This window comes from Larimichthys crocea, chromosome XII (assembly GCF_000972845.2).
Source record: "Larimichthys crocea isolate SSNF chromosome XII, L_crocea_2.0, whole genome shotgun sequence".
NCBI lineage: Eukaryota > Metazoa > Chordata > Actinopteri > Sciaenidae > Larimichthys > Larimichthys crocea.
The window spans coordinates 4,791,996-4,816,401 of NC_040022.1; the positions used below are offsets into that span (position 1 = coordinate 4,791,996).

Here is a 24,406-nt window from a genome sequence, read left to right on the forward strand (position 1 = left end):
CTGGTTTAACGAAGGAAGGAACCAACATTTTTCATTATACAACATGACTACTGGATGAATTATACTTTGTGTATGGACACATTATTACGAAAGCTTTTAGAATACATCCATGAACAACAGGGATTCTTTTCAGCTGCTCTGACGCACTACGTTGTTGTTGAGTTGCTAGTGACGCAAAAGAAACTTTCCATATGTACGGCCAGAGCGCCTAGACTGAGACGGATCTGTAGAAATCCAATTGGAATTACATTTCAAACTAACTCCAATTGTGGTTTGGATCTGATTGGCAAAAATTGCATGTCATGTGTTTTTTTGCTGTCCAGAATTTCTAAAGTAAATCTGGATACAATCTGGAAATGCCAAAAAGCAATTTTGGGCTAGAAGTCTGAACTTATGGTGTGACAGCAGGCGATTTCCCTTTCCCAAGTTAGTGCAAAAATGACTTTTGTTACATAATGGTTTATTTATATTCACACAGCTCGATTTCAAGGAAAGGGGCCTATCCTTATGAACGAAGAAATGAAAATTAATGAATATCAGTCAAGATTATTGGTGTAATGTTTATGTAGGTACTTAATTAAACAAGTTATTTTATGCATACCTAAACTTCAAATGCTTAGGCTTGGCTTTCCAAGTATGAGTAATCGCATCCATTATCAACCCATAAAGTGTTGTTTGGCACTTTGCTTTCAGGTTTTGGTTCAGAACATGTCCTTGTACAGTGTACACTGGCATCATTTACTTGACATAAGGTTTAATTTATTAGCTTCCCTCGGTTTTTACTGGGTGGTTAGTGAAATGCAGCCCACTGTATCAATAGGAATCAATAATGCAATCAAACACCAAGCCTTGACCCAAAATGCTTTGCTGCACCAAGTCCCAGAATTCCCCTGTCCACTGTTTCCGTAGCAACAGTGGGGAGATGAGGAGAAAGTGAGGGAGTGAGAAAAGATAGAGACAGAGAGAGAGAGAGAGAAAGTGGAGGGATGGCGGGGTGATGATCAAAGGACGGTAAAGAATGATTAAGACTGAAAAACTAAACGTGACATAAAAACGGAAAAGATGAATAAAAAACAATTAAACGAGGTGAAAAAATAAAACACATCAGCACATTTCCAACACTAGATAGATAGATAGATAGATAGATAGATAGATAGATAGATAGATAGAAGAAAAGAACGATAGCCTCAGAGGGACAGATAATCAGACAAGCTGACAAAGAGAGAAACGTTCGCTCAATTGTTTGACCTCCTGTGACTTGTGCCCATGGGCCAGGATCACCAAAAGGTCAAAGCATTGCATTTCATAACCAAGCTACAAACCACAAGATTCCCTCTGGCAGGGGCGAAGCAAAGGTGGATGTTGAAGAGTTCTGCATTGATAGGGACTTTTGTTAAAGTGCAATACTTCTTATATTTTGGTCCTATTTTTTTAACCAGAGGTAGTAGCTTGCGCCCCTGCCCTATATGCTTGCTCATACAAAGGAACGAGAGCGAGGACAAAAAAGCAGAAGAAGAGGAGCATAAAAGTTGCACAGAAGGGAAAAAGAGCGTTAACTATGCGATGCTGCCCTTTTCAGAATGCCTCCGAAATGCTCAAGTCTTTCGTTCTTCCCGCCCATCGCAAACCACAGATCTGATAGTGTTGGATTACAGTGACAGCAGTGACATTAAGATCTGTAATTAATCCCGTCCAAGTACAGCACAATCTGTGATAATGTCAGCGAAAGGGAGGAAGGAAGGAAAGAGGAGTGTCTTAGAGGGATTGGAAGAGAGCCCTGGTGGCACTTTTAAAGCAAAAGCCTGGCGACCATTTTGAGATGTGTGTTACTGTGGATTCTCGAGGTGTGCTTGATTTATCTTGCCAAGCAAACTTGACATGTTGCAAATGTGAGAAGATAACTTAAGAAAAGATAAATAAAGCAAACTTTTTTCTTTTTTTCCCCAGAGGCAGGCATCTAATAGTTTCCCAGTTTGAATTTTAAGCTTTTAAAGTGCAGAGAGAGAAAGCTAAGAGGCCATCACAGCACAGCAAACAGTGCCACCACTATGCTAGTCACCACAGCCCTTCGAAGTTTTTTCTCATACTTACCTGGATGTGTGTGTAGTGCATGTGTGTCTTTTGGGGATTACAGTTTTGTCTGTCTTTCTTTCTTCCTGCCTGCTCGTCTATCACAGAACCTGCTATATCTTGTGTGTTTTGTTTTTTTCTTGGAAAATAAAAATAAAAAAATAAGAAAAATCTAGCTGTCTCGTTGGCTAACGTAGACCTTCGAAGCACTACAGTGGTCAGTGTTCCAGCCCAGCCTGACAGAGAGTCAGACACTGCTCAGCTACAAAAAGATATTTTTATTTCAAAGTGCAATGGCAACTTTTTTTAAAAAACTTTTTTTTTCTTACTATAAATCAGATGTTAGAAAATTGTTCCCTGAAGGATCAAATCAGCTGCAACAATTGGAGCCAAGTCTGCTGTAAAAGGAAAACAGTGCTCTCTGGGGGCTGCGCTGTAAAAACTGACCTGAGCTCAGTTCCAGAGGAAAGGACAGAGGAAACCGACCAACCAACCAATCAGCAACCAGCTCTCACTGGCCTGGCAAGGCAACGAGCCAACCAGTGCGCAGCAGTCGCTTTCACTCTGGCACCCATCCCAAAACAAATGTTTATTTGAATCCCCATTTATTCCTTTATTTTTATAGTTTTGCCTCTTTTTAATTTTTTTTTGCAAAAATACTTCATTTTGGTTTTGATCGAATGATATATTTGATTGATCTCTACACTGTACAATCTGCAAACCAAAACATTTGTATCATAAAGTCAAACAAAGTATAGACAGACCAGGCACCATCTCCCCAAAAGCAGTCTGGGAATAAGACCTCCCCGGCTCATTTGGAACCAGGTCTTTGGAGTGCTTTCATGGGGGGAAACATGATGGTGAGCGTTTGGTTCGTAGTGCCCCCCTATCTGTAAGTACCAGAGTGAGAAGAGACCGGGTGAGAGGAGGAGAAGGAGGAGGAAGAGGAGGAGCAGGAGGAGGGGAAGACAGCTACACACGAAATACAGACACACACAGAAGAGGACGGACGCACAGACAGAAACAAACAAAGAAAAAATAGAGAAACAGACAGACAAACAGACAGATGGATAGTGTAACACAGACCAACAAGAGCCAACGTACAAACGCATGACCTGACACAACCTGGGGAAGGAGACAGTAACACAACAACAACAAAATAACAATAACAACAGCAACAGCACGCATCAGACATGGACCCGCACTGTGAACTTTAACCTTTTAACCCACTCTGACCCCAAGACCTGCTCTCCCTGGTGGTTACAACATACTGTAGGTGTAAAGAGGGAAGGCATATCTCTCTCTCGCACACAAACAAATAGGCTGAAAAACAGGACATAGAGTCATGCATTTAGTCACACAGTCATGCTTGCAGATTCACACTCTGTGTTCATTTGGTGGTAAGTGGTGCTACGATGTGTGTGTGTGTGTGTGTGTGTGTGTGTGTGTGTGTGTGTGTGTGTGAGGGCTGATTGTTCTTGCAGGGATTTGGCTGAAGTTTCCTTTACATTCTGTCAGCTAAAAATGTTTTTGGCTTCTAAATCTAAAATTAAACTCACGTATAAACAAACTATTCTTAAATATGAACTTCAGTAATCGCAGTATATTGTGTCTTATTTCATAAAATATGATGTGTAACTATGGCATTGCACTTGATGGGAGATGGGACATGAGCGCAGAATTGAATTAGTTAGTTGGTTTAATTTCAGAAAGCAAAACTCCTGTGATAAAACATATTTGCATGTTTGCAATCCAAATCCAACTGAGCAATTTGTGATTGGTTGTTAGTGTCAGGATTATCATGAAGGGCTTGCAGGGCAAGTAGGTGAATTGTAGCTGCCGTGCTAACCACTTTTTTAATGGCCATCCAAGACGTGCTATTGCTCTTCAGTCAGTATCGCTGTGCCTCAACTCACGTACCTTCATACTTACACTTGCTATTTGGTGTATATAAGTGTGTTCACACTGTGAGTTACATTCAGTGTATTGTGAGTACCCAGTGCACTCATAACAGTCAAAAAATTGAGTGTTGATTTCTCGCACTCGGTGGTCACAATTCTGGTTACGTAGCGGAAGGAAGTATGCCAGGAAGTACACTGTGTACAACACAGAAGTGTAGTAATGCAAGTATCCAAATTGAGTCACAGCAAATAGGGCTCTGAGTTTTTTTTCTCTCTCGATTTTTATACGGGTCAAAAAAGGTCTGCAGCGTCAAACTTGCAAACATGCAAACTTTTACATCTCTCCAACACCAGTGAATAGGTGCAGCTCCAAATGAATGAATGGATTTCGCCACAGTGTGACCAGGCCTGCACTGGGAGGATGTTAACTTGAAGGAGAAGTAGTGATAATCATTATGTGCTTGCTTGCAAAACGTCCCATTGTGTGTACAAAATTGAGGCTCAAATACAACTCCATCCACGGTTTATCTGTACAGATACAGTATGTATGCCATTTGCATTAACAGGGCCAAGAGATGGACGTTAGAGTATACGACAGCAAATGCTGCAGATGCTGTAATTAGCTTTATGCTACGTTCATTTGACAAGAGGAGATGTAGCAAGTGAGCTAATAATAGCTTGATGAACGCCTTTGATAATAATAAGCAGTGAAAACATAGCCTATATACAGTAGACTGATACACTTCTCCATTGTGCATATTATGTAAATTATTGTAACAAGAAGAGAATGAACTCCTTTTAGTGTGAACAAACACTACTTTCGATTGAAATTAATCCTCTGTGAACCAAATAAAATGGACAAGTGAATGTCAAGTCTTGTGCAGTGTATGGAAAACACACACACACACACACACACACACACACACACACACACACACACACACACACACACACACACACACACACCATGCATATGCCCCCGACTCTACACACCACTATTATTCACCATATGATGCTTAACCACCACACTTAAAAGCTTTACAATAACAAGCAACCTGCATGCATCTCTATACACAGACATGCAAGAAGTAAATAGACACCTTTGAATTTGAATGAAGGTGTCTATTTACTCCTTGCATGTCTGTGTACATTCAAACTGTGTGTATGTGTGTGTGTTGTGGTGTTTTTTCTGTGTGTGGAGCTCTTTACTTCTTGGTCACTTCATTGTTTTTGGTCTCTAATGTAATGTTGTATTCTTTATGTCTACTCCCTCCTGTCAAATTCATGTTGTGCGTTCTGCTGTAGAGACACAATGACCTATTGAAGTGGAATCAAATATATTCAACACGTAAAGCTATAATACAATAATCTAATGTCATCTACTTTAGTTCACTCCAGTCTAATCAATTCTAATCAAAATGAATTGAATCCGATAGAGTCTACTCTAGTCCATTATAGTGTAATCTAATCTAGTCTAGACTAATCTAATTGAATTTAATCTGGTCTGGTCCAATGTATTCTAATCTAATGAGTTCTAATATTGTTTTACTTCTTTTAGTACAGTCTATTCTAAAAAGATTACTATAATCTAGTTTAGTGTGGTTTAATTGAACCTATTTTAGTGTACTCCAAATTGAATCCAATCTGATCTAATCTAATGTAGTTTAGTCTATTCTGATCTTTTTCCAATCTAATCTAACCAATTCTGGTCTATCATAATCTAACCCAGTCTAATCTAATCTAGTTAGTCTAGTCTAAATTGATCCAGTTTTTTTTCATGTAATCTAGTCTAGCCAAATCTGATTTAGCGTTATCTAATCAGTTGTAATCTAATCTAGTTCAGTCTAAATTGACCCAGTTTAATCTTAACCTAGTCTAGAATTTAATTTAACCTATTTTAGCGTAGTCAAGGAAGTCTGATCTAATCTAGTCTAGACTGGTCTATATATTTTTCCATTCTAGTCTAATTTAACCAATTTTAGTTTTGTCTAAAGTGGTCCTATTTAACATTTTCTAAACCAGTTTCTGATCTAATCTAATTTCTTTGTATTACTGACTGTAGAAATGTTTTTCACTGTGTTGTGCGCTGTGTCCAGTTTTACCTCTGTGTTTCTACGATTTGATCCAGGAGGAGGTGGAGTTAACACTGAGCTCCTGCCGGAGCAGAGGCCCCTCCGGCCTGAACCACTCCTCTCCCAGGGAGGATGTCACACTGCTGGACTCTGAGTAGTCTGCGTGTGGGTGTGTATTGTGTGTGTGTGTGTGTGTGTGTGTGTGTGTGTGTACGTGTGTGTGTGAGTGAGTTAGGGGAAGTGTGTGTGTTTGGGGGGGGGGGTTAAAAGTGAAAGGTCAGGGGTTATATTTGAAAACAAAGTTAATTATTTTAGTGTCAGCAGGTCACGGTGGCAGTAGGCAAGATGATAGCAGGGAGAAGGAGAGGAAAAATGAATGGAAGATGAGGATAAACGTTTCAAACAGACAGACAGCCAGCGAGGAGGGAAATGAGAACAGGACGAAGGAAAAATGAGAATCAAACATGAGACCATAAAAGAGAAAGAATGGAGTGTGGGGAAGGGAGAGAGAGAGAGAGGGAGAGAGAGAGAAAAGAGTTAATGAATTACTGCATGGAAAAGTGAGAAAGATAAACTATCCAGTGAGATGGAGAGACAGAGAGAGAGACAGCAGGACAATGATGAAGCCTGATGTGATGACTGAGAACAGAATGACATCGATCTGATCGGCCCGTTCTGCCAGATCAGATACAAAATACTGCACATATACACATGAAGAGTTTCATTTCAAAACAAGACACCCAGAGACAGAACTTTAGAACTTTAAAGAATGAGTATGGAGATATTTTAGATTTTTTTTATTATCAACAAATCCCACAAAAAGATTGAAACAAATACAGGATGTTAGTTATGATGTTACAGAGGATATAATCTTCTTCCTCTGTGCCACAGAGCTCTGCTGGTGTTCAAAAACTCAGTGAAGCTGGGAATGTAATTTGTTTGGAGGGTATATGGTCATAAACCAACATATTAGATGTGCCAAATTTCAGTCTAAACAAAGTGGCAGAGAGTCCGAATGGCCATCAGTCCATCTGTAGAGAAAATCTATGAAGTTGTGCCGGTGAGTAAAAGTATCAGCACATGAAGAAGAAGAAAACCCTGCACATGACATTTTCTAGTTTTTTCTTATTGTATATGAACATGTTTTGATCTCAGGAAGATCATTTGTGGTCCAAATGCTGTAATGTCCATGTACAATACAGATAAGATAGAAAGGCATGGGACCACTGGTGTTGTAAATGAAAATGGTGGCCGAGGAAGCTGCTGGAGCTTATTTTTTGTATTTTAGTTGGATTTGTTGACAATAAGAAATAATAAGAAACCTCTCTGTATCAAACATCACAGGTAACACCTCAACCCTCATAAAGAACTGTTTTGAAATGAAACTGTATGTACACAGTTTAACACACAGAACTGTATCAGCTGTGATGAACACAGAATACAGCACACAGACAAGACCATTGCTATCCTGCATATAGTGTTGCTGAGTGACTGCTGACCCACCCCTGTAAGGAATCATCCGCAGAATGTGTGGAAAATTGCTACTAATTGACCACAATTCACAGAAAATAAAAGTCTGTCATGATTACTTTTGTGTTCCAGTCGAGTAAATCGAGTCACTTCAACATCAGCACAGATGGCGGTGCTGCAGCAGCCTCGGCAGTACCTCTGCAGTACAGATGCAGGATAAATGCATGAAGGGGACTTCTTCTACTCCAGCTGTAGTTTGGAGGTGTGAGGAGAAGAATCGCTGGATTATATATCAATGCCATCCATCGGACATTGATATGTTATTTGTGCCACACGAGAGAGCTGCACATGTTGAACTGTCTGAAGGGAGTGAACCTCGTGATGATGCTTAGGTGTCACTCAAAATGATGGAGGGGAGTGAGGGGAAAGTGTAATATGTTGTGTAAGTCTTAGCTTTAGCTTAACATAAAGCTTTTATTTTGAAATACAATCAGGCACTACATATTCTTTATGTTGTCTGTATGGTGTGTGTGTGGTTTTGCATCTTCTTTTTGCTCTGTCTACATGTGTGTGTATGTGTGTAACATTCTCTAGGTGCAGGAGGGTGGACACAATACCATGAACACCTGTTAGATGTATTTTTATATCGTTAGGCGGTCGATTATTTTGTCCACCCCCCTGTATGCATGTGTGTAGTTGCATATGTGTATGCTTAAAACAAATGTGTGTTGATGTTTTTTTTTTTTGCACACCACACACACTGTCAGCACGTATCAGTCAGGACCATGCATCGAGCGACAGCCCACTGCTGTCACTCAAGTATCGCCCTCCCCCTGCTCCTCCTCCGCCTCCTCTTCCGCCTCCCCCCTCAATCCTCCGCTTTCCCCCCTCCGCCCTCCTACCTTTCCGAACGTTCCCATCCGTCGTGCGCTGGAACTCCCCGGCGCTCAGCAGGAAGCAGGCCCGGTCATGTGGGTAGCGCTCGCGGCTGGTGGTGGAGCCGAGGCCACCGGTGGCTGGGCTACGCTCATCTCCGAGGACCTGATCGATGGTGGGACAGTCCTCGTTGGCTAGGGCCGCAGCATTGGCCGCCGCATCACCATTCTGCTTGGAGTCTGGGATAGGGCAGAGAGGTTGGGGTTGGGGTAGAAAAAAAAAGTGGTCGAAATGAAAGATGTGAAGATATGAATGAAAAAACATCAAGGTGAGAAGGTAAAGGTAAAGATAAGAGGAGAGGAAACACAGAGAAAAGATGGGAGAGAAGGGAAGAAGAAACAGGTAAGTAGAGGGGAGGAAAAAGAGGAGAGGAAAGGAAACATGGAAAGGAAAGGAGATAGGAAGAGAGAGTGAGAGAGAGTAAGGAGGAGGGGAGGTGAAGGAAGAGAAGATTAATGGCCGCAAGAGAGAAGGAGGAGGAGGAGCATGGTGCGGTTGGGGGGGGGGACCATTGAGAGAAACAAGGATGTGTGAGCAAGAAAGTAATAAAAATGGAAAAGGGAGAAAAAAAAAAGATGAGGACGAAGAAACAGTATTTGGAGATGAGAAACAGAAGCCGAAAAAAAGAGGGATGAAAGAGGAGTAACGAGAGAAAAGCAATAAGAAGGGATAAATAAAATTAAAAGACGGTAAAGAGAGGATGGAGAAATGAAATGATAGAAGAGGAGAGAGGAGGGAGCGGGGGAGAGTTGTTAGGAACGTTAGTACCTTGTGATAGCTATCCTGATCACATGACCAACACACTGCAGCAGAGCAGGCTGTACACACACACACACACACACACACTTCATGTACTCACACACAGCATTTAACAGCACTGAATGAGAGAGACTAAACAAAGGAGTGAGAGAAAGAAAACACACACACACACACACACGGCTACAGGGGAAGCAGTGTTTGTAGTTTTCAACACAGCTGTCAAATCTAATCTAAAATGATTTACTGCTCAGCGGTTACAGATACAGGCTAGAAGAGTGGACACACACACACACACACACACACACACACGGTGAGAGATAGACAGTGAGGTTAAAAATGGCTGCACAATACAGTAAACTGGTAGCAAGACTTTGGGTCGGTTTATGCTGGAAAAGAACTAGTTTGTGTGATGTGTTGTCCGACAGAAGTGTTTTGTTCTGTTCTGGGGCGGCGCGAGGAAAAGAGAGTTGTCATAGTGACGAGATATTACTTAAAGGTCTAACGTGTAGGATTTAGTGGCATCTAACTGTGGAGCTGCATATTGAAAGTGACTGAATACCCCTTGCTTCACCCTCTTCTTCCAAGCGTGAAGGGCTCTGTTGAAAGGTTGGACCACAGAGCACAATTTTCTCAAAAGCTAAATTGAAGAGTGTGGTGGCTCTGGCCGCCGCCATCTTGGCAGTCCTGCCTCCTTGGCTAAGATTCGGATAATCGGCGGACCTGAGGTGAGTTGAATGAAGCCTGGTTGCTCAAACAAGCCACCTGTAAAGGCACCCACCTATATGAGTTAATGACCCACAGTACAGTACACATAAATGGGGAAATTAACTATAGAGAACAAAACTGTTTTTTGTACCAGGCTGTAAACATGTTTATTTCTGCTGTGAAGTTGGACATTTCAACATGGGGACTTATGGAGACTGACTCGTTCTGGAGCCAGCCCCAAGTGGACGTTTGAGGAACTGCAGCTTTGGGCACTTCAGCATTGGCTTCATTTCACAGCCACAAAGGTTGCTGCTGCCTGGGTTCAATATGGCAGTGACTTTAACAGGACCCTCTGCACCGTAGATAAAAAAAAGGCTCATAAAAGGACCTTTAATGTCACACATTCTCAGGCAATCTCTCCTGGAAGACATCTGTAGTACTGCAAGTTTTGGCTCTCCATACTTCACCCTGTGGCTGTATTTTGATATTTAGTGAATTCTGAGATCTCAGCAGAAATTGTAGATGGTATTCTTAGTTTCTCTTGAAAAACATTCAGCCACTGATGCTGAGGTTTGTTCATTCTGTTGCTGACCTTACTTTACGTCCTGATTTGCCCTCAACACTTGTGCTCAAAGCCATTTTTTTGACAAGTAGTGTTCATTTTTAAAGATGCGCAGAAGCAGAATGAAGAAACGCATGATGTGCAACAACGTGTGCAAATGCTTAGTTAAAAGCAAGTATTTAAGTGCTCTAACACACACACACACACACACACACACACACACACTGATTACATGTCTGTTTGCTGTCAGACACTGTGATGACAAGCCAATCTCAAGACTACTCATAGTTATAAAGCTTAAATCCTGTAAAGGCACACGCTGCAACTCCATAACAAGCAGCAAGCCACCACACACACACACACACTCACGCTCACACACAGTGCAGATAATGGACATATCCATTAAAACAGCAGAGCGGAGCAGAGATGAGATGAGACGGCCTGGATCAATGTTTTGACAGGCAGAAAATACTGTATATCTACACTATATAGACGCAATCCAGGATTATCTGAACATGTCAGCCTTGGCGTTTCAGCATCAGGCTGAGAGGAGGAGAGATGGAATTGTCGAGAGAAAGTAATAAGCTATTTTTTTCAGCTTCCTCGTCCCATTGTAAATTAAAATCTATTTTAGTGTACTCCACTCTCGGAAGAACGAGGACATCAGCAAGTTATTTACAGCTTCAAAACCTGTTAGACACACACTGCTCACATCGGTACAGTGCTTGAAATTTGACCTCTGGTCATCAGATTGATGAGAAAGTGGAAAAGTTTATGTAATATATGTTTTTTTTTTTATGTTAAAGCCTCTCCAGTGATTAACTGAGGCAATGACACATGATACACTGAAAATCAAATCCGTTCTCACTCATGTCCAAAACAACCTCCAGGCCCGTACACACAAATACAGCAAACACACCCTTGATGACCTCTACTTCTCGATCACTACCACGTTCCAACACGCATCACAACTTTTTTTAGTGACTGTCAGAATTAAATTCAAGGACTAAATGCTGGTTCTTTAGGGTAAGATTGGTTAAAAATAAATATCAATCAGTAATAAAGCAATAATATCAATCTAATTTCTGTTTTCAGCCTCTCGAATATTGAGGATTTGTTGCTTTCCTCTGTTTCATATCACTGGTAATTGATTACCTTTAGGTTTTAAGTTGTTGGCATCTTCACCTGGGCCTCTGATGATCGCTATTTTTTATGATAATTGCAGACTAAATAAGTAATCAATCAATCTAAATATTAAGGACAGAAAACACATAATCAGACATCTCTATCTCATCAAACTAACAAGGTTTGATGGTGTCAAAGTTGTACTTGAAAGATTTGTGCTGATTTGCTTTGCACCCCTTAAGGTGATTTCATTGAAATGAATTGATGTCACTCCAAAACTGCTTCATCACATCCACACACTTGTCTCTAACATGATCTCATGTCTGTTAAGTGACTCACCTGCCCTGTTGATCTCGATGATCTCCTCCTGTGCCAGTGGGCAGTCTCCAGTACCCATCATACTGCCAGATCCCACCATGCCTGGCCCGAGTACATTGCCCATCAGCCTGTGCGGCGAGGCGGTTGCCATGGCCAGGGCGTCTGGCTTGCAGTAGTTGGGGCTGCCTGGCTGTGGCGCTCGGGGGATGTGCTTGTTCCTCTTCTTAGGGAGCTTCTGCTTGGCCATGGCCAGGGAGTAGTACATGCCGAAGTTGTTGACGATGACGGGCACAGGCATAGCAATGGTCAGCACACCAGCCAAGGCGCAGAGGGCACCCACCAGCATTCCCGACCACGTCTCAGGGTACATATCCCCGTAACCCAGAGTGGTCATGGTCACCACAGCCCACCAGAAGCCGATGGGGATGTTTTTGAAGTTGGTATGGGCCGCAGCTGTCGGATCGTCTGGGTCGGCACCGATGCGTTCGGCGTAATAGATCATGGTAGCAAAGATGAGGACGCCCAGCGCCAAGAAGATGATGAGCAGCAAGAACTCGTTGGTGCTCGCCCGCAGAGTGTGACCCAGGACCCGTAAACCGACAAAGTGGCGGGTCAGCTTGAATATACGCAGGATACGGACAAAGCGCACCACGCGCAGGAAGCTCAGCACGTCTTTGGCTGTTTTGGAGGAGAGGCCGCTCAGTGCCACCTCCAGGTAAAAGGGCACGATGGCCACAAAGTCTATGATGTTAAGGGCGCTGCGGAAGAACTCTGCCTTGTCAGGGCAGAAGATGACACGCAGCATCACCTCAATGGTGAACCAAATGACGCAGACACCCTCCACATATGTCAGCCAGCCGTCTGTGACTACTTCATACACTATCTGCAGGGTGAGAAGAGAAAACGAAAGGGTTAGTTGGTTTCTATGAAGCCTTTACTCATTCATCAATTCAATCATTACAAGACATATGCCCAAAGACACAATGTTCCTCAGGGCATATTGTTCCACCATCTAATCAACTCTTGACTTGTCAAAAGTTGAAGTTTCCTTAACAATTCCTCTTTACCAACACAGTACACATGTATACAGCATATAGAAACCCAATAAAGTCCAATAAACAACAGGAACTCAGAGGGGAGTGATCCTAACGAACTTCTAGCAAAATCCTTCTGTCACAGATAACCTACAGCACTACCTCTGTATCAAGGTAACTAGCACTAGCAGCAGTAGTAATTCAGTTCTGGCACTTTTCAACATTGAGCCCAACCCCCAAATTCTGAGGAAATAATATTAAACTGCAAACAAAAGACCTCTTAAACCCAATTCCTGAAGCCTTTAACATAAAAGACTTCCTATGTTATTCATCCTACACTGCTGTACTGGCTAATTAGCTTCTTAGACACTTCAGTTAACTACTACACTACACTCACCTTCTCCATCACCTGAGTGACCTTCTAACAACCAAATGTGTCTAATTATGTCTCATTAAAGAGGTGATCCACTGAGTTTTCTAGTAATGAGCAATACTGTCCCCTGTGAAAACAATTGTGTGATGACTTAAAAGGGTTTATCTTGGGTTTTGGCTCGGGTTTGACCTTGCAGGAAAAGTCTGAAAAGATACTCTAGGTTGCATTATGGGAAATGTAGTATTAAGCATTTTTGGTGGTTGATCCATGCACTACAACTCAGCCCTTTGTTGCTTTTTTTTTTTTTGAAAGAAAGAAAAAACAATTCAATGAAACTCTCTGCTGTACCTCCTCATGCGTCGAGTTGCCAACGGTGACTGTCTCCGTTTTGTTGTAGATGGTATTGAAGGCTTCGTGGGTCTCCAGGCAGAAAGTGGAGATGGAGAGGAGGATGAAGAAGAGTGAGCCAAATGCCACATACTGCAGAGAGAGAAAAACAGACACACGGGGGAGAGAGGTGTTACAATTTGCACATTGAGCATACATCATCTCCTTTCATTCAAGCAACACTACAGGAAACCGTCTCACCTACACACCAACATTTTCCAGGCCAGTTTGAATATTTGTCATTAGTATTTTGGTGTTCATGTGACTGCTGGTGGAGGAGGAGGGGTTTGGGCCATTGCAGTATATGAAAAGCAGTAGTTATACCAAGAAGCTGCAGACAGGGGGAGCCAATAACACACTGAGGAGAGTGGAGGAATGCTGTTAATTCAGTGCAAATGTCCTGACTGCTGCAATCCCATTGATAACAGCACAGTCAGAGAGACAGAGGGAGGGAGGGAAGGATGATGGATGGAGAGTGTAAAAGTAATGAGGTACACAGGGTATACACACTGTGTGTGTGTGTGTGCGTGTCTGTGTGTGTGTATGAAAGAGAGAAAGAGAAAAACCAAATACACGGTGAATGTAAAGAAGAAATAAGTGGGTGCATGAACAATGGAGGAATAATGAGATTCATGCATTACTGTGAATACCATAATCAAAACACACGTCATGTGTATCATAGAACTTGAACAAATGTCTATTCAAGTGTGTGTGCCTGTATATCTGCCACACGTTGGCTGAGCAGTCTTTTTTCTATCAGCGTAGGATCGATAATCTGCGATTTGTCTCAGACCACCTATAAGAGCACCGACACATTCACACACACTCTGCACACACTCCATCTACCCTGCGACGGGCAAAATCATTCATATATTTTATGTAACGTATTATCAGTCGTTTTCTGTACAGTGCTCACGTGTATGTAATGAGATTTCCTCCACTCTGCGGCATCCCCCCCTGCCCCCTACTATTCCTTGCCTTCCCATCTCTTTCTCTCTCACTCTGCCGGTGTGTGCGTAGTAGGTTTCGTCTTCGTAAAAGCTGGGATAGCAGTCAGTGTTCATTCATGCACACACAAATCTCCAGGATTCCTAGCATCATTTAGGCTTGTTTCCTAAACCTCTTTTCCTTCCTTTTAGCTCTGATGTTCATAGATGTTCTTAGAAATGTCATGCCTCGCGATTATGCAGATACCGAGCTGCCCAGATGCTGGCCACATACATTTTTCACTGTCAGTGCATTTGCATATTTGGCATCTTGTGTCCAAAAGCAACAACTAAAACTTTCGAGGAAAGGTTAATGAGATACGGCATGTAACAAGTGGCATTTGTGCCCAGCTAATGAATCTAAGTCCAATATTTACTCACTTTCAGCTCTATTTTTGGTCTCCACCAGAGAAAATCTGGTTAAGTAGCTGCTAAATGCAGCACTATTATTACTGGCTAGTGCCTACAATGCTGCTAATTTGCAGTGGACATGTAGTGCACACATACATATATACACTAAAATGTTCTATACAGCTGAGGAGAGCTGAAGGAGTCAGGTCAGCACATGTGACCCATTTCAAATTACACACACATTATCATTTTATCAAGTCCAGGTTTCTGGCCTAAAATCAGTTCACACAAATTATTTTCACACCCATGATGGTATCTAGTCTGGCAGATGCTTCAATACACAGATGGATAGAATTTTGATAAATTACATTTATAACATTCAAAAGCAATGTGTATTTCCAGGAACAGCGTCCTACTAAGACTGAACTGTGGACAGTCTTCTTTTATTCTACTGAAGAAATAGTCCCTATGGAAACTGCTGTGAGCACCACAAATGAATAAGGGTGGAGTTGCAAAATTAATTTTCATACACTTTTGGGACATATTTGCTATGAGATCAGGATCATAGGCTCATGGACATTAACATGGTTTCCCTATAAGGAAGAAGAGATTGAGAAGAGTGACAGGCACAGCACCCACAGGCTAGTTACACCTGGATGACAGAGATAAGATATACATGTCAAGCTACACCCCAAACTCAACTCTGTGATCATTTCTGATCATGTATCGCTTTTGTGAACTCATTGCATCTGTTTTTTTGGTTTACTGACATCAAATGGATAGACATAGACATAGACAAATAATTCAATAACTCATAATGCGTTCTTCTCTAGATGAAAAGATTGATATCACCCTTGTATGTGATGAGGTAAAATAAAGCTACAGCCTGCAGCTGGTTTACTTAGCTTAGCTTAGTTACCTCTAAAGCTCACTAACTAACATGTTATGCTTTGCATGTTTAATTTGTATTTCCAGGCTATTTTACTGGCTGGACGATTTAACTTCCTGGAGATTTGTCATCACCATGAAGCAGCATAGACTCTAAGAATCTTCATTTGTATAGCACCTTTTATACAAAGGATGCAGCTGAGAGGACATTGCACTAAAAACTGTCACAACACAATCGATTTAAAATACAAACAGTGTAGAAGATAAAAAAATATTAAATAAAACACATCAACCCAAAGGGTTTTAAACAACCTTAAGAGCTGATGTCCAGAAGAAGAATGTGCTGCCTCTCTCTTTGTCTTAACTGTTGGTACATTTAATGCTGTAGTGTTTGATGACCTAAGGCAGCAGCTAGGTAGTAGAGGAAGAGACAGTGAAGTAAGTAGGTACTAATCGATTCTAAGAGAGACAGAGAGCCAGTGTCAAGATCCTCTCTGTGTTCTCTCTTGTTGATTAAGAAGGTAGAAGAAATAAAAGATCTGACTTAAGTAGTCTGAAGTATATGTCTTCCACAGAGTCTTCCATGTTGCACTGCCATGTTCCTACAGTAGCTCAGAATGGACAAACTAAAACACTGGTTCTAGGAAAGGTCCCTCAGGTTTTTGTGTGTTTTGTGGTTAAACAGTGAGGTTGTTTCTACACTATGAAGCTAGATGCCACTTGATCCTACACACTGTTTTCTTTAAATTTAAAAGACACCCAAGCTCTTTGGCACATGATTGATTGAACCTGTTATATAAATTTGAAACTTCTTTAAAATTAGGACATTCTTTGATTCAGATCAAATAACAAAGTCTGTGCCACAGATAAATACAACGGTGTGTCATCTGCATAGCTATGAAGTGATGTTGAATATTTTGGCCATGTGGGAGCATGCACAGTGGCGATAAACCTGATAAACTAAACATTTAACTAATATAACTAATAATAATGATGTTTCTGTCAAGCATTAATACTATTAATTAACCCTTAGTTACAATAACCTTCTGCAACTCAAACCTAGTTGATTAGATTTAAAACATCAAGCCATATCAAAACCACTTTCTGTGTATGTGGGGGTACACATGTTCACATCTCACACAGCAACTGTCTGTTAGGTCAGTGATGAAGGTCAACTCTGTACAATATACTTTATACAATGCATCTGTACTTGCATGTCTGAGTACTTATACTCACATATTTTAGCTATGTGTGTATAGAAAGAACCGCTGTATGTGTTTGCTTAAGTATATGTAAGTATGCTCTCAAGTATGTATGTACATGTTCTGTATGTGTGTGTGTGTTAGTGTGTGTGTGTCAGGTCAGTGATGAAGACAGACAGATGAAGCCTTCCTCTAATCCTCAGGGAGCACATCAAGTCCCACAGCTTATTATCATGGTCTAATTTAACACTGCTATCTAGAGCTGCCCTGGATACACACACACGCACACACACACAGACACATGTTTTTTAGCATGTTCGAGATGTTGGAGAGTTCAAAATCAGATACAAGAGACACACGGTATTATTCAATTTTACATCTTGCTTTGGTGCTGTGAGCTAAATGCTAACATCAGCATGCTAAAACACTAACAATGGCGATAGTAGTATGCAGATGTTAAAAGTACCCTGCAGAGTTTCTAACCTAAGAGCTATGGAACAGTTTGTTGTCACACGAGTGACAAAATAAAATTAACAATCCTGCACAACATGCCGTCCGTGTTGTAATCTGAGTCAGAGTCTGTGGCCTCCAAACAAGTCACAGTACAAATGTTAAATGTTAAAGCATAAATCCTATTTCTGATGCGACAGCTCTATGGTTACAGTTTGATAAGGTTACACAAAAGGACTAAAGTTAGGGGCGCTCTGTTATCATGGTTACTTACAGTAATAAACACATAATTAAGGTCAGGGAACCACTGTCATAAAACATTTACTCATGGTTGAAAACAGTGGTCCCCAGTGTTAAAGGTCCAATGTCTAAGGTTTAAGGCAATCTGTTGTTTCCATTAGTGTATAATTATCTTAAAATATGAAGCTTGTTTCGTAGCCACCACCGTTTCTCCTCTATACTTGGAAGGAGAGGGTGAGGCAAGGGGGTTGCAAATTGCAACTTCACCACTAGATGGTGCTAAATCCTACACACTGGACTTTTACAGCTGGATGGTTTGCTGACCCATCTGTTTACTCCGTACTCCTTCTTAAACAGACTTTATTGTGTTATGTTATGATATGTCACCTTAGCTCCTCTTTGGCTTAGGCAGCAAATACAATGGCCGCTAGGAGGCTCATTCTTTTTAGCAAGTAACCATGGATGTAGACAATAAAGGTTAAAAATACCTCACAAAATAGTTTCATTAGGATGGAAATTCATTGAGCCTCTTATTTTTTGGTGAGTAACACTGAATGTAAACAGAAAAGTTTGCTTGTTGGCGTGCTTAAACAGTAAGTGTAGCTGAGGCTGATGGGAATGGCATTAGTTTTGTTGTTCATGAACCAAAATGTTAAACAAACGAAAATGTTAAGAAGTCATTAGAATTCATCTGCTGGGGGCCATGAACCAAAGTCAGTCTATGTTATTACTAGTATTTAAGACTTGGGAGCAACAAAGTCAGTAGGATTTATACTCTGTTGATGCTCCGTCATGTCCACTCATAAGTCAAATGTTTATGATTAAACATACATTTTGTTAAAGAGAAAAAGTAGCCTACATCAGACTGACCACAAGTGTCTACACATATACGGTATATTGTTATACTTCTACGTACTAACCGTTGACAGAGATGTTTACAAGTAACTTTTAGAACACGTCTGTCTTTTTCTGCAATTTTATTTGATTTAGTCTTTAAGTATAGCATATGTAAGTACATGTCTGTGTTTTCACTGACACCTAGTTGAATAGTTTTCTATTTCTGCTGTCACTTGACAGTCTGCATATGAGATCTTTCAGTGGGAAACACCATTCTACTAGCCAAACACTGCCCAAAAGTGTCTGGCTGGTGAGTCTGTCTGCTCTGCCAGACACTTTGGCAGGTAACCAGCCATCATTTGGCACCATAGTTGGCTGGTAAAAAAAATGTGATTGTCTGACTGGTTGATATTAGGGCTTTAGCTACCATTGCGGCCTACTGAGGATTAAAAAATGTTTTGGCTTAGTTATTATGACTCATAAAACCCTCATGAGGACTGATGGATGAAATAACCACGTGTCTCAATAATGGGGCTTACCATAAAGCAAGATTAGTGACGTATTTTTCATGAAACCAAACTCCGTTTTGATAATATTTATGGTCAGCATTTTGCCAATATAGAATTCCATGTATTTGCATTTAGTAATCTATAGTAGCTTTCATTATTAGAGGCGGGGTCTGCCATTCCTGTTAGTAGCTTTCATTATTAGAGGCGGGGTCTGCCATTCCTGTGCTGTATTCAGCCACACTTCCTGTTTAATATTCGCCCCATCGGAGGCGGGGTTAGCTAATTCATTAAATCAGCTAATGCTGACCCAAAATTTCCAACTGCTGTTTCATATTAAAAGCATTCACTTGACGAAACTTAGAGAGGAAAAACATTGAATCGTCTGTTGTGGCTATTGCAGGCAGTGATCATTATTAATACATTTGTAATAAAAGTTCATTAGGCTGCACTGTAAATTGTAGTAATGTAATACAAATTGTATTTCTTACAAAAGTAGCTACTCAGTGCCTTTGGTCAGGTGTCGCCATATCAACCAGGACTGAATCTTGTTTACAACATTGCATTACAACTAAGTATATAATAGTATAATCTGAGTATATAATAGTTATAATCATCATAGTAATTAGTCAAATTAGTATAATTAGTTATAGTTAAAAATTAGGTTGGATGTTTTACATTTTATAACGTACAATGTATAACAACTGTAAGCTGTGAACTTTGATGTTCACATAACAATATCTTCTACATATCTTCCTTAGACAATTTTTAGAGAAGATGGACGAGAAAATGATAAAGAAACAAAAACAAAAGTAAAACTTAAAAGACATTTTTAGGTTTTGATGCTCTTCCTCTTCTTCTCGACTTTCCTTCATTCGTCTCTGCTTCGTCCTCTTCATCACATTCCCTCACTTCTGCCAGTCATACCGAATAACCTAAATCTCTTTCCTTACCTCCTCCCTTAGACAATCTCCTCTCTTTCTTTAGCTTTCTCTCTTTATCTGACTACCTTGTCTCTCTCTCTCCTGCCTCTGCTATTTTCTCCTCTATTTCTGTCACTCTTTTTATACATTTCTCCTTCATTTGTGTTCTTCCCTTTCTGTCGTCTCTTGGTATTGTTAGATCTCTCCTTTTCAATCCTTGCCTTTTCTTTCTTTATATAGTCTATGCAATTGAAGGGGGGTTACTAGTAGTGACAATCCTACTAAGTAGTAGTAGTAGTAGGAGTAGTAGTAGTAGTATACCCAACTCTGTGGTTCCCTCACAGGTGTCTTTTTAGCTTTTTGTTTGGATGTGCATCTCACAACCCTTTCTTCACAAGACAGCTATTCAGCAAAAAAAAAAGCTGCGAAGCAACAAACAGCTGATAGATGACGTAGCTTGAACTTCAATGAATCACAAACAGAAACACACAACGGTCAAAGATGTAAAGCAGTACAGTGATGTAAACTGTACTGTAACATCCGGTCATTTGTAACAATTCCTGACAATTAGACATTTTTAATTCTACGAAAGGACAAAAAAAAAAAAATCATACCTTAATTTTAAGGTCTTGATTTGAGATTATTTAAATCAATGCTTTTTTTTATACTTTAAAACCCTGTGCGTGCCCTGCTGTGTGGTTCAGTGATTAAGAGAGTGAGTGCTGAATGTGAAAATGTGAGCAGTTAAGTTTAGCAGTAAATGTACAGTGTAGATTACAGTTTGTTAGGGAATAAAGGGTTTCTCTAGACCAAAGTTAAGCTCCAGAGTGAAGTGTTGTTTCCCAGCTTCAACTTTAATTGATACCATATTTATTGCAAAGTTAGCAGCTAGCTGGTGAAGAAACAGTGGGCAGTTAAAGAGCCAATTATATTTTTTCAGGGGCTGGTGGAGACCAAACCAAAAATGAGTTTATTGAACTCTGGAATCTGAAATGAACAAAAACTAATGTAACAATAACGTTATTCTGTGTATGCTACATGTTTAAATAGGAATTTGCTCACATGATAACCATAACGACTTGTGATAATACTGTATGTCAGGGCTGTGTGTCTGTTAGCTTCCGTCCCCCTAGCGGCCAGAAATCAATGAAGCTCTAATAGTAAGACATTTTGCTGACATATTGCATATCTATCCAGCTATTAGCTAAAGTTCACAAGTAAGAGCACTGTCCAAAAAAAAAACAACAAGCTTGTTAAAAGCATTTAAGTGGTCTTACCCAGGTTTGCTTGTGTTAGCATATCGGAAGGAATAACACTAAAACATCTTCCGGTGACTCAGAAAATATTCATTACCTAAGTACTTGGCTAATAATGTCAATAGTGAGAGAGGAGATGGGGGGAGGAGAGCTGGAGGGGGAGGGATGAAGACAAACAGCAAAAAGCAAGTGTGCAAGTCAGCAAGGGGGAGAGATGCAAAGAAAGAGAGGGACGCACAAGGAAAAGAAAGACGATAAGACAATTGCAAGAAGAGGATGAAGCAAGAAAGAAAAAGAAAAAAAAAAACTGCTCTCAGCTTGGGACGGAGGATCAGAAGCTTCTAATTAGAGTCATTTAGCCTGACCGAGCTTGAGATCTGTGCCCGAACTCATCACGCTGATCCCACACTGACCTATATGTCAGTGGAGAGAGGGAGAGAAAGAAAAGGCTGCTAACAAAATGAAAGTTAAGAGAGAGAGAGAGGTGGTACACTAATTGTAAGAAAACCTACAATGAGTGTGAGTGAAAAAGACTAAAGGACACAGAAGCTCATTTATCCTACAACCCACTAGTTGACTAATTTTACATTTAATCTTTAAACATGACTTTATCACTTGTGGAGCAATCAATCTTTGTAAAAATAAATTATAATGTACATACGCAGCTATAACTGTCATTGCCATACAGACGTAACAACAGTGGTGCTGCCAGTTATTCTGAATTTAGGACAGGTTCTATGCCAGTGTGGTCAGTGTGGTTCTGCAATATCTAAATTCCTACCTAAATGTAGTTAGGAAACATGTTTCTATAATACATCCTAAATGTGTGCAAACATCACGTAACATTGCAAATGTTAATGTATTATTCCAACACTAACTGTACTGTATATTCACATACGTGTACCCTCTTCGACCACAGGTTTAAAGTGTGACTGCAGCCAAATGATCATACAAACTGATATTTCATTAATTACATCACATTTTCTCCCTTGTAGCAGTGACGCAGCAAACGGGATGTCCTCTCTTACACTGCAGAAAAGACACACACACACACACACACACACACACACAGTGTCTCTTGTAAAGGTGACTTCACTACAAATAGCCTGGCTGAAGATTTGCATACTGTTTACTCCCCAGGAGGAGGATACAGCAGTGTGTTGGCTGGGATCCCTTCTGCACACAAACACACACACACACACACACACACACACACACACACACACATTCTAGGAGTGACTTCTGCCAAGTCAGTCAGAATCTAACTGGACATGCTGTGTGTATATATGTGAGAAGGTGGAAGATGAAAGCAAGTCAGAGCAGTAGAGGTTCAGGTGAGAGACGGTCTGTATATGGTCTTGTTGTTTCAGACGGTAGGAAGTGGTGCAGTGCATTAGTTCTCAGTGTGCTACAGGAGCTGGGACGTCTCAGCATACCCCTCTACCTCCCTCTGTGAATTTCCCACTCTTGTTCCACTTCATTTTCCCTGTTTACACTCATTTATTGCACGCTCTTTATCTAGCAGACCCTCATCCTCACTGCGGTCCATGGCTTTCTGCATCCCTCAACCTGTTTGCTGTCTCATTTCTCTATCACACCCTGTTGCTGACAGATGGCAACACGAGGAGGTGTCAAAGATCAACCTGAACACAAATACACACAAAGGTCTGGCAATGTTGTAATGGATAATATCAAAACAGCTCTGAAACCGGGAGTAATGGTCTTACATTCATCTGACACTTTGGGTAGCTTATAAACATTTCTCTTTCAAGGTATCGTTTTCACTCTTTACGCAACTACTTCCATCATTTCTCTTGTGCACAACTGGGAGAAACACCACAAATGCTTTCCCAAGTGTTGAAAACCACAAAGACACGCAAAAGACACAGAGTTCTTGGAGACAGACCAGGGAGGCAGGTGGCTACAGCCAGGCAAAGGCTCTGACTGCAGGCTTTTGAATGTGGCCACTGGGAACAGTGTGTAAACACTTCTGCTCTTACAACCCCATTCCAAAAAAGATGGGACACTCTGTAAAATGTAAATAAAAACAGACTCAATGATGCCTTTTGACCTAACTTGAATTTAATAGAGTGTAAAGATATAATATTTAATGGTCAAACTGATTAAACTTTATTGATGCTGAATTTGATAACTGTTTGTTGGGCCAAATACTGTGAAATGTCACCCTCTTCAATCCATAATATCAGATTCAGCAAATCCAGAGAAATCCCTTCACGTATGGGGCAAGGCCGAAAACCAACACTGAATGCTGTGACCTTTGACCCCTCAGGCAGCACTGCTTTAAAAACCAACATTACTGTATAAAGGATATCACTACTCAGGGCTCAGGAACATTTCAGGAAATCAATGTTTTCCGTTCATAGCTGCATCTACAAACATTAAGACTCGACCTTGCAGAGAAAGAGCCAGATATCAACAACATATAGAAATGACGACTTTTCTGGACCCATGCTCGTCTGAGATGGACCGATGGAAAGTGGAAAAGTGTGCTGTGGTCTGTCGAGTCCACATTTCAAACTGTTTGGAAATCATGGACACCAAATATTCCTTTCACACATTGTCGCAACTTGTTTGGATTCAGGGTTGTAGATGTGGCTGCAAACTCTGTCTGAAGTAAACTCAGGCTGAGTCAGGCTGCAACTAATGATTATTTTCATTATTGGTAAATTCTGTGGTTTATTTTCTTGATTAATTAAACATTTCTTTTAAATATATGAAAAAAAAAGATGAAAAATGTTGACGTCTTTAAAACGATAAAAAGATATTCAGCTGACTATCAGAGAAATTTATGACATTTTAAAGCTGAAACCAAAAAATCTTTTTGCATTTTTGCAGATGTCTTAAACAACTAATTGATTATCGTTGCTGTTCATTTTCTTTATTGAGTGTCAAATCAATTATTTTACTGAGAGAACAAAGCTGCGAACTGGCAGAGACCCTCAGGGGCTCTGAAGGCCCCAAATTCATTTTGTCTGTTATTTTCTGGTAGTTTGATTTGGAAATATGCACAAATAAAATACAATATTGAGTTGTA

At 40.6% G+C, this 24,406-nt stretch overlaps 1 protein-coding gene across 6 annotated transcripts in view; it reads right to left on the reverse strand.

Annotated features, from left to right (window-relative positions):
* The window catches only part of LOC104927163 (potassium voltage-gated channel subfamily C member 1), a 68,610-nt gene that overhangs the window by 22,278 nt on the left and 21,926 nt on the right, over positions 1-24,406 (reverse strand). For 4 of the 6 annotated variants that reach the window (XM_019257044.2, XM_019257046.2, XM_019257045.2 and 1 more), the window contains exons 2-4: positions 13,674-13,805; positions 11,940-12,801; positions 8,416-8,628 (exon numbers count right to left, since the gene is read on the reverse strand). In XM_019257044.2, coding sequence (XP_019112589.1) covers positions 8,416-8,628; positions 11,940-12,801; positions 13,674-13,805 — 1,207 coding nt within the window. Of the gene's footprint in view, positions 1-1,219; positions 3,043-7,632; positions 7,763-8,415; positions 8,629-11,939; positions 12,802-13,673; positions 13,806-24,406 lie in introns of those variants that run through there. The other 2 variants (XM_027285747.1, XM_027285746.1) reach the window with 2 other exon arrangements.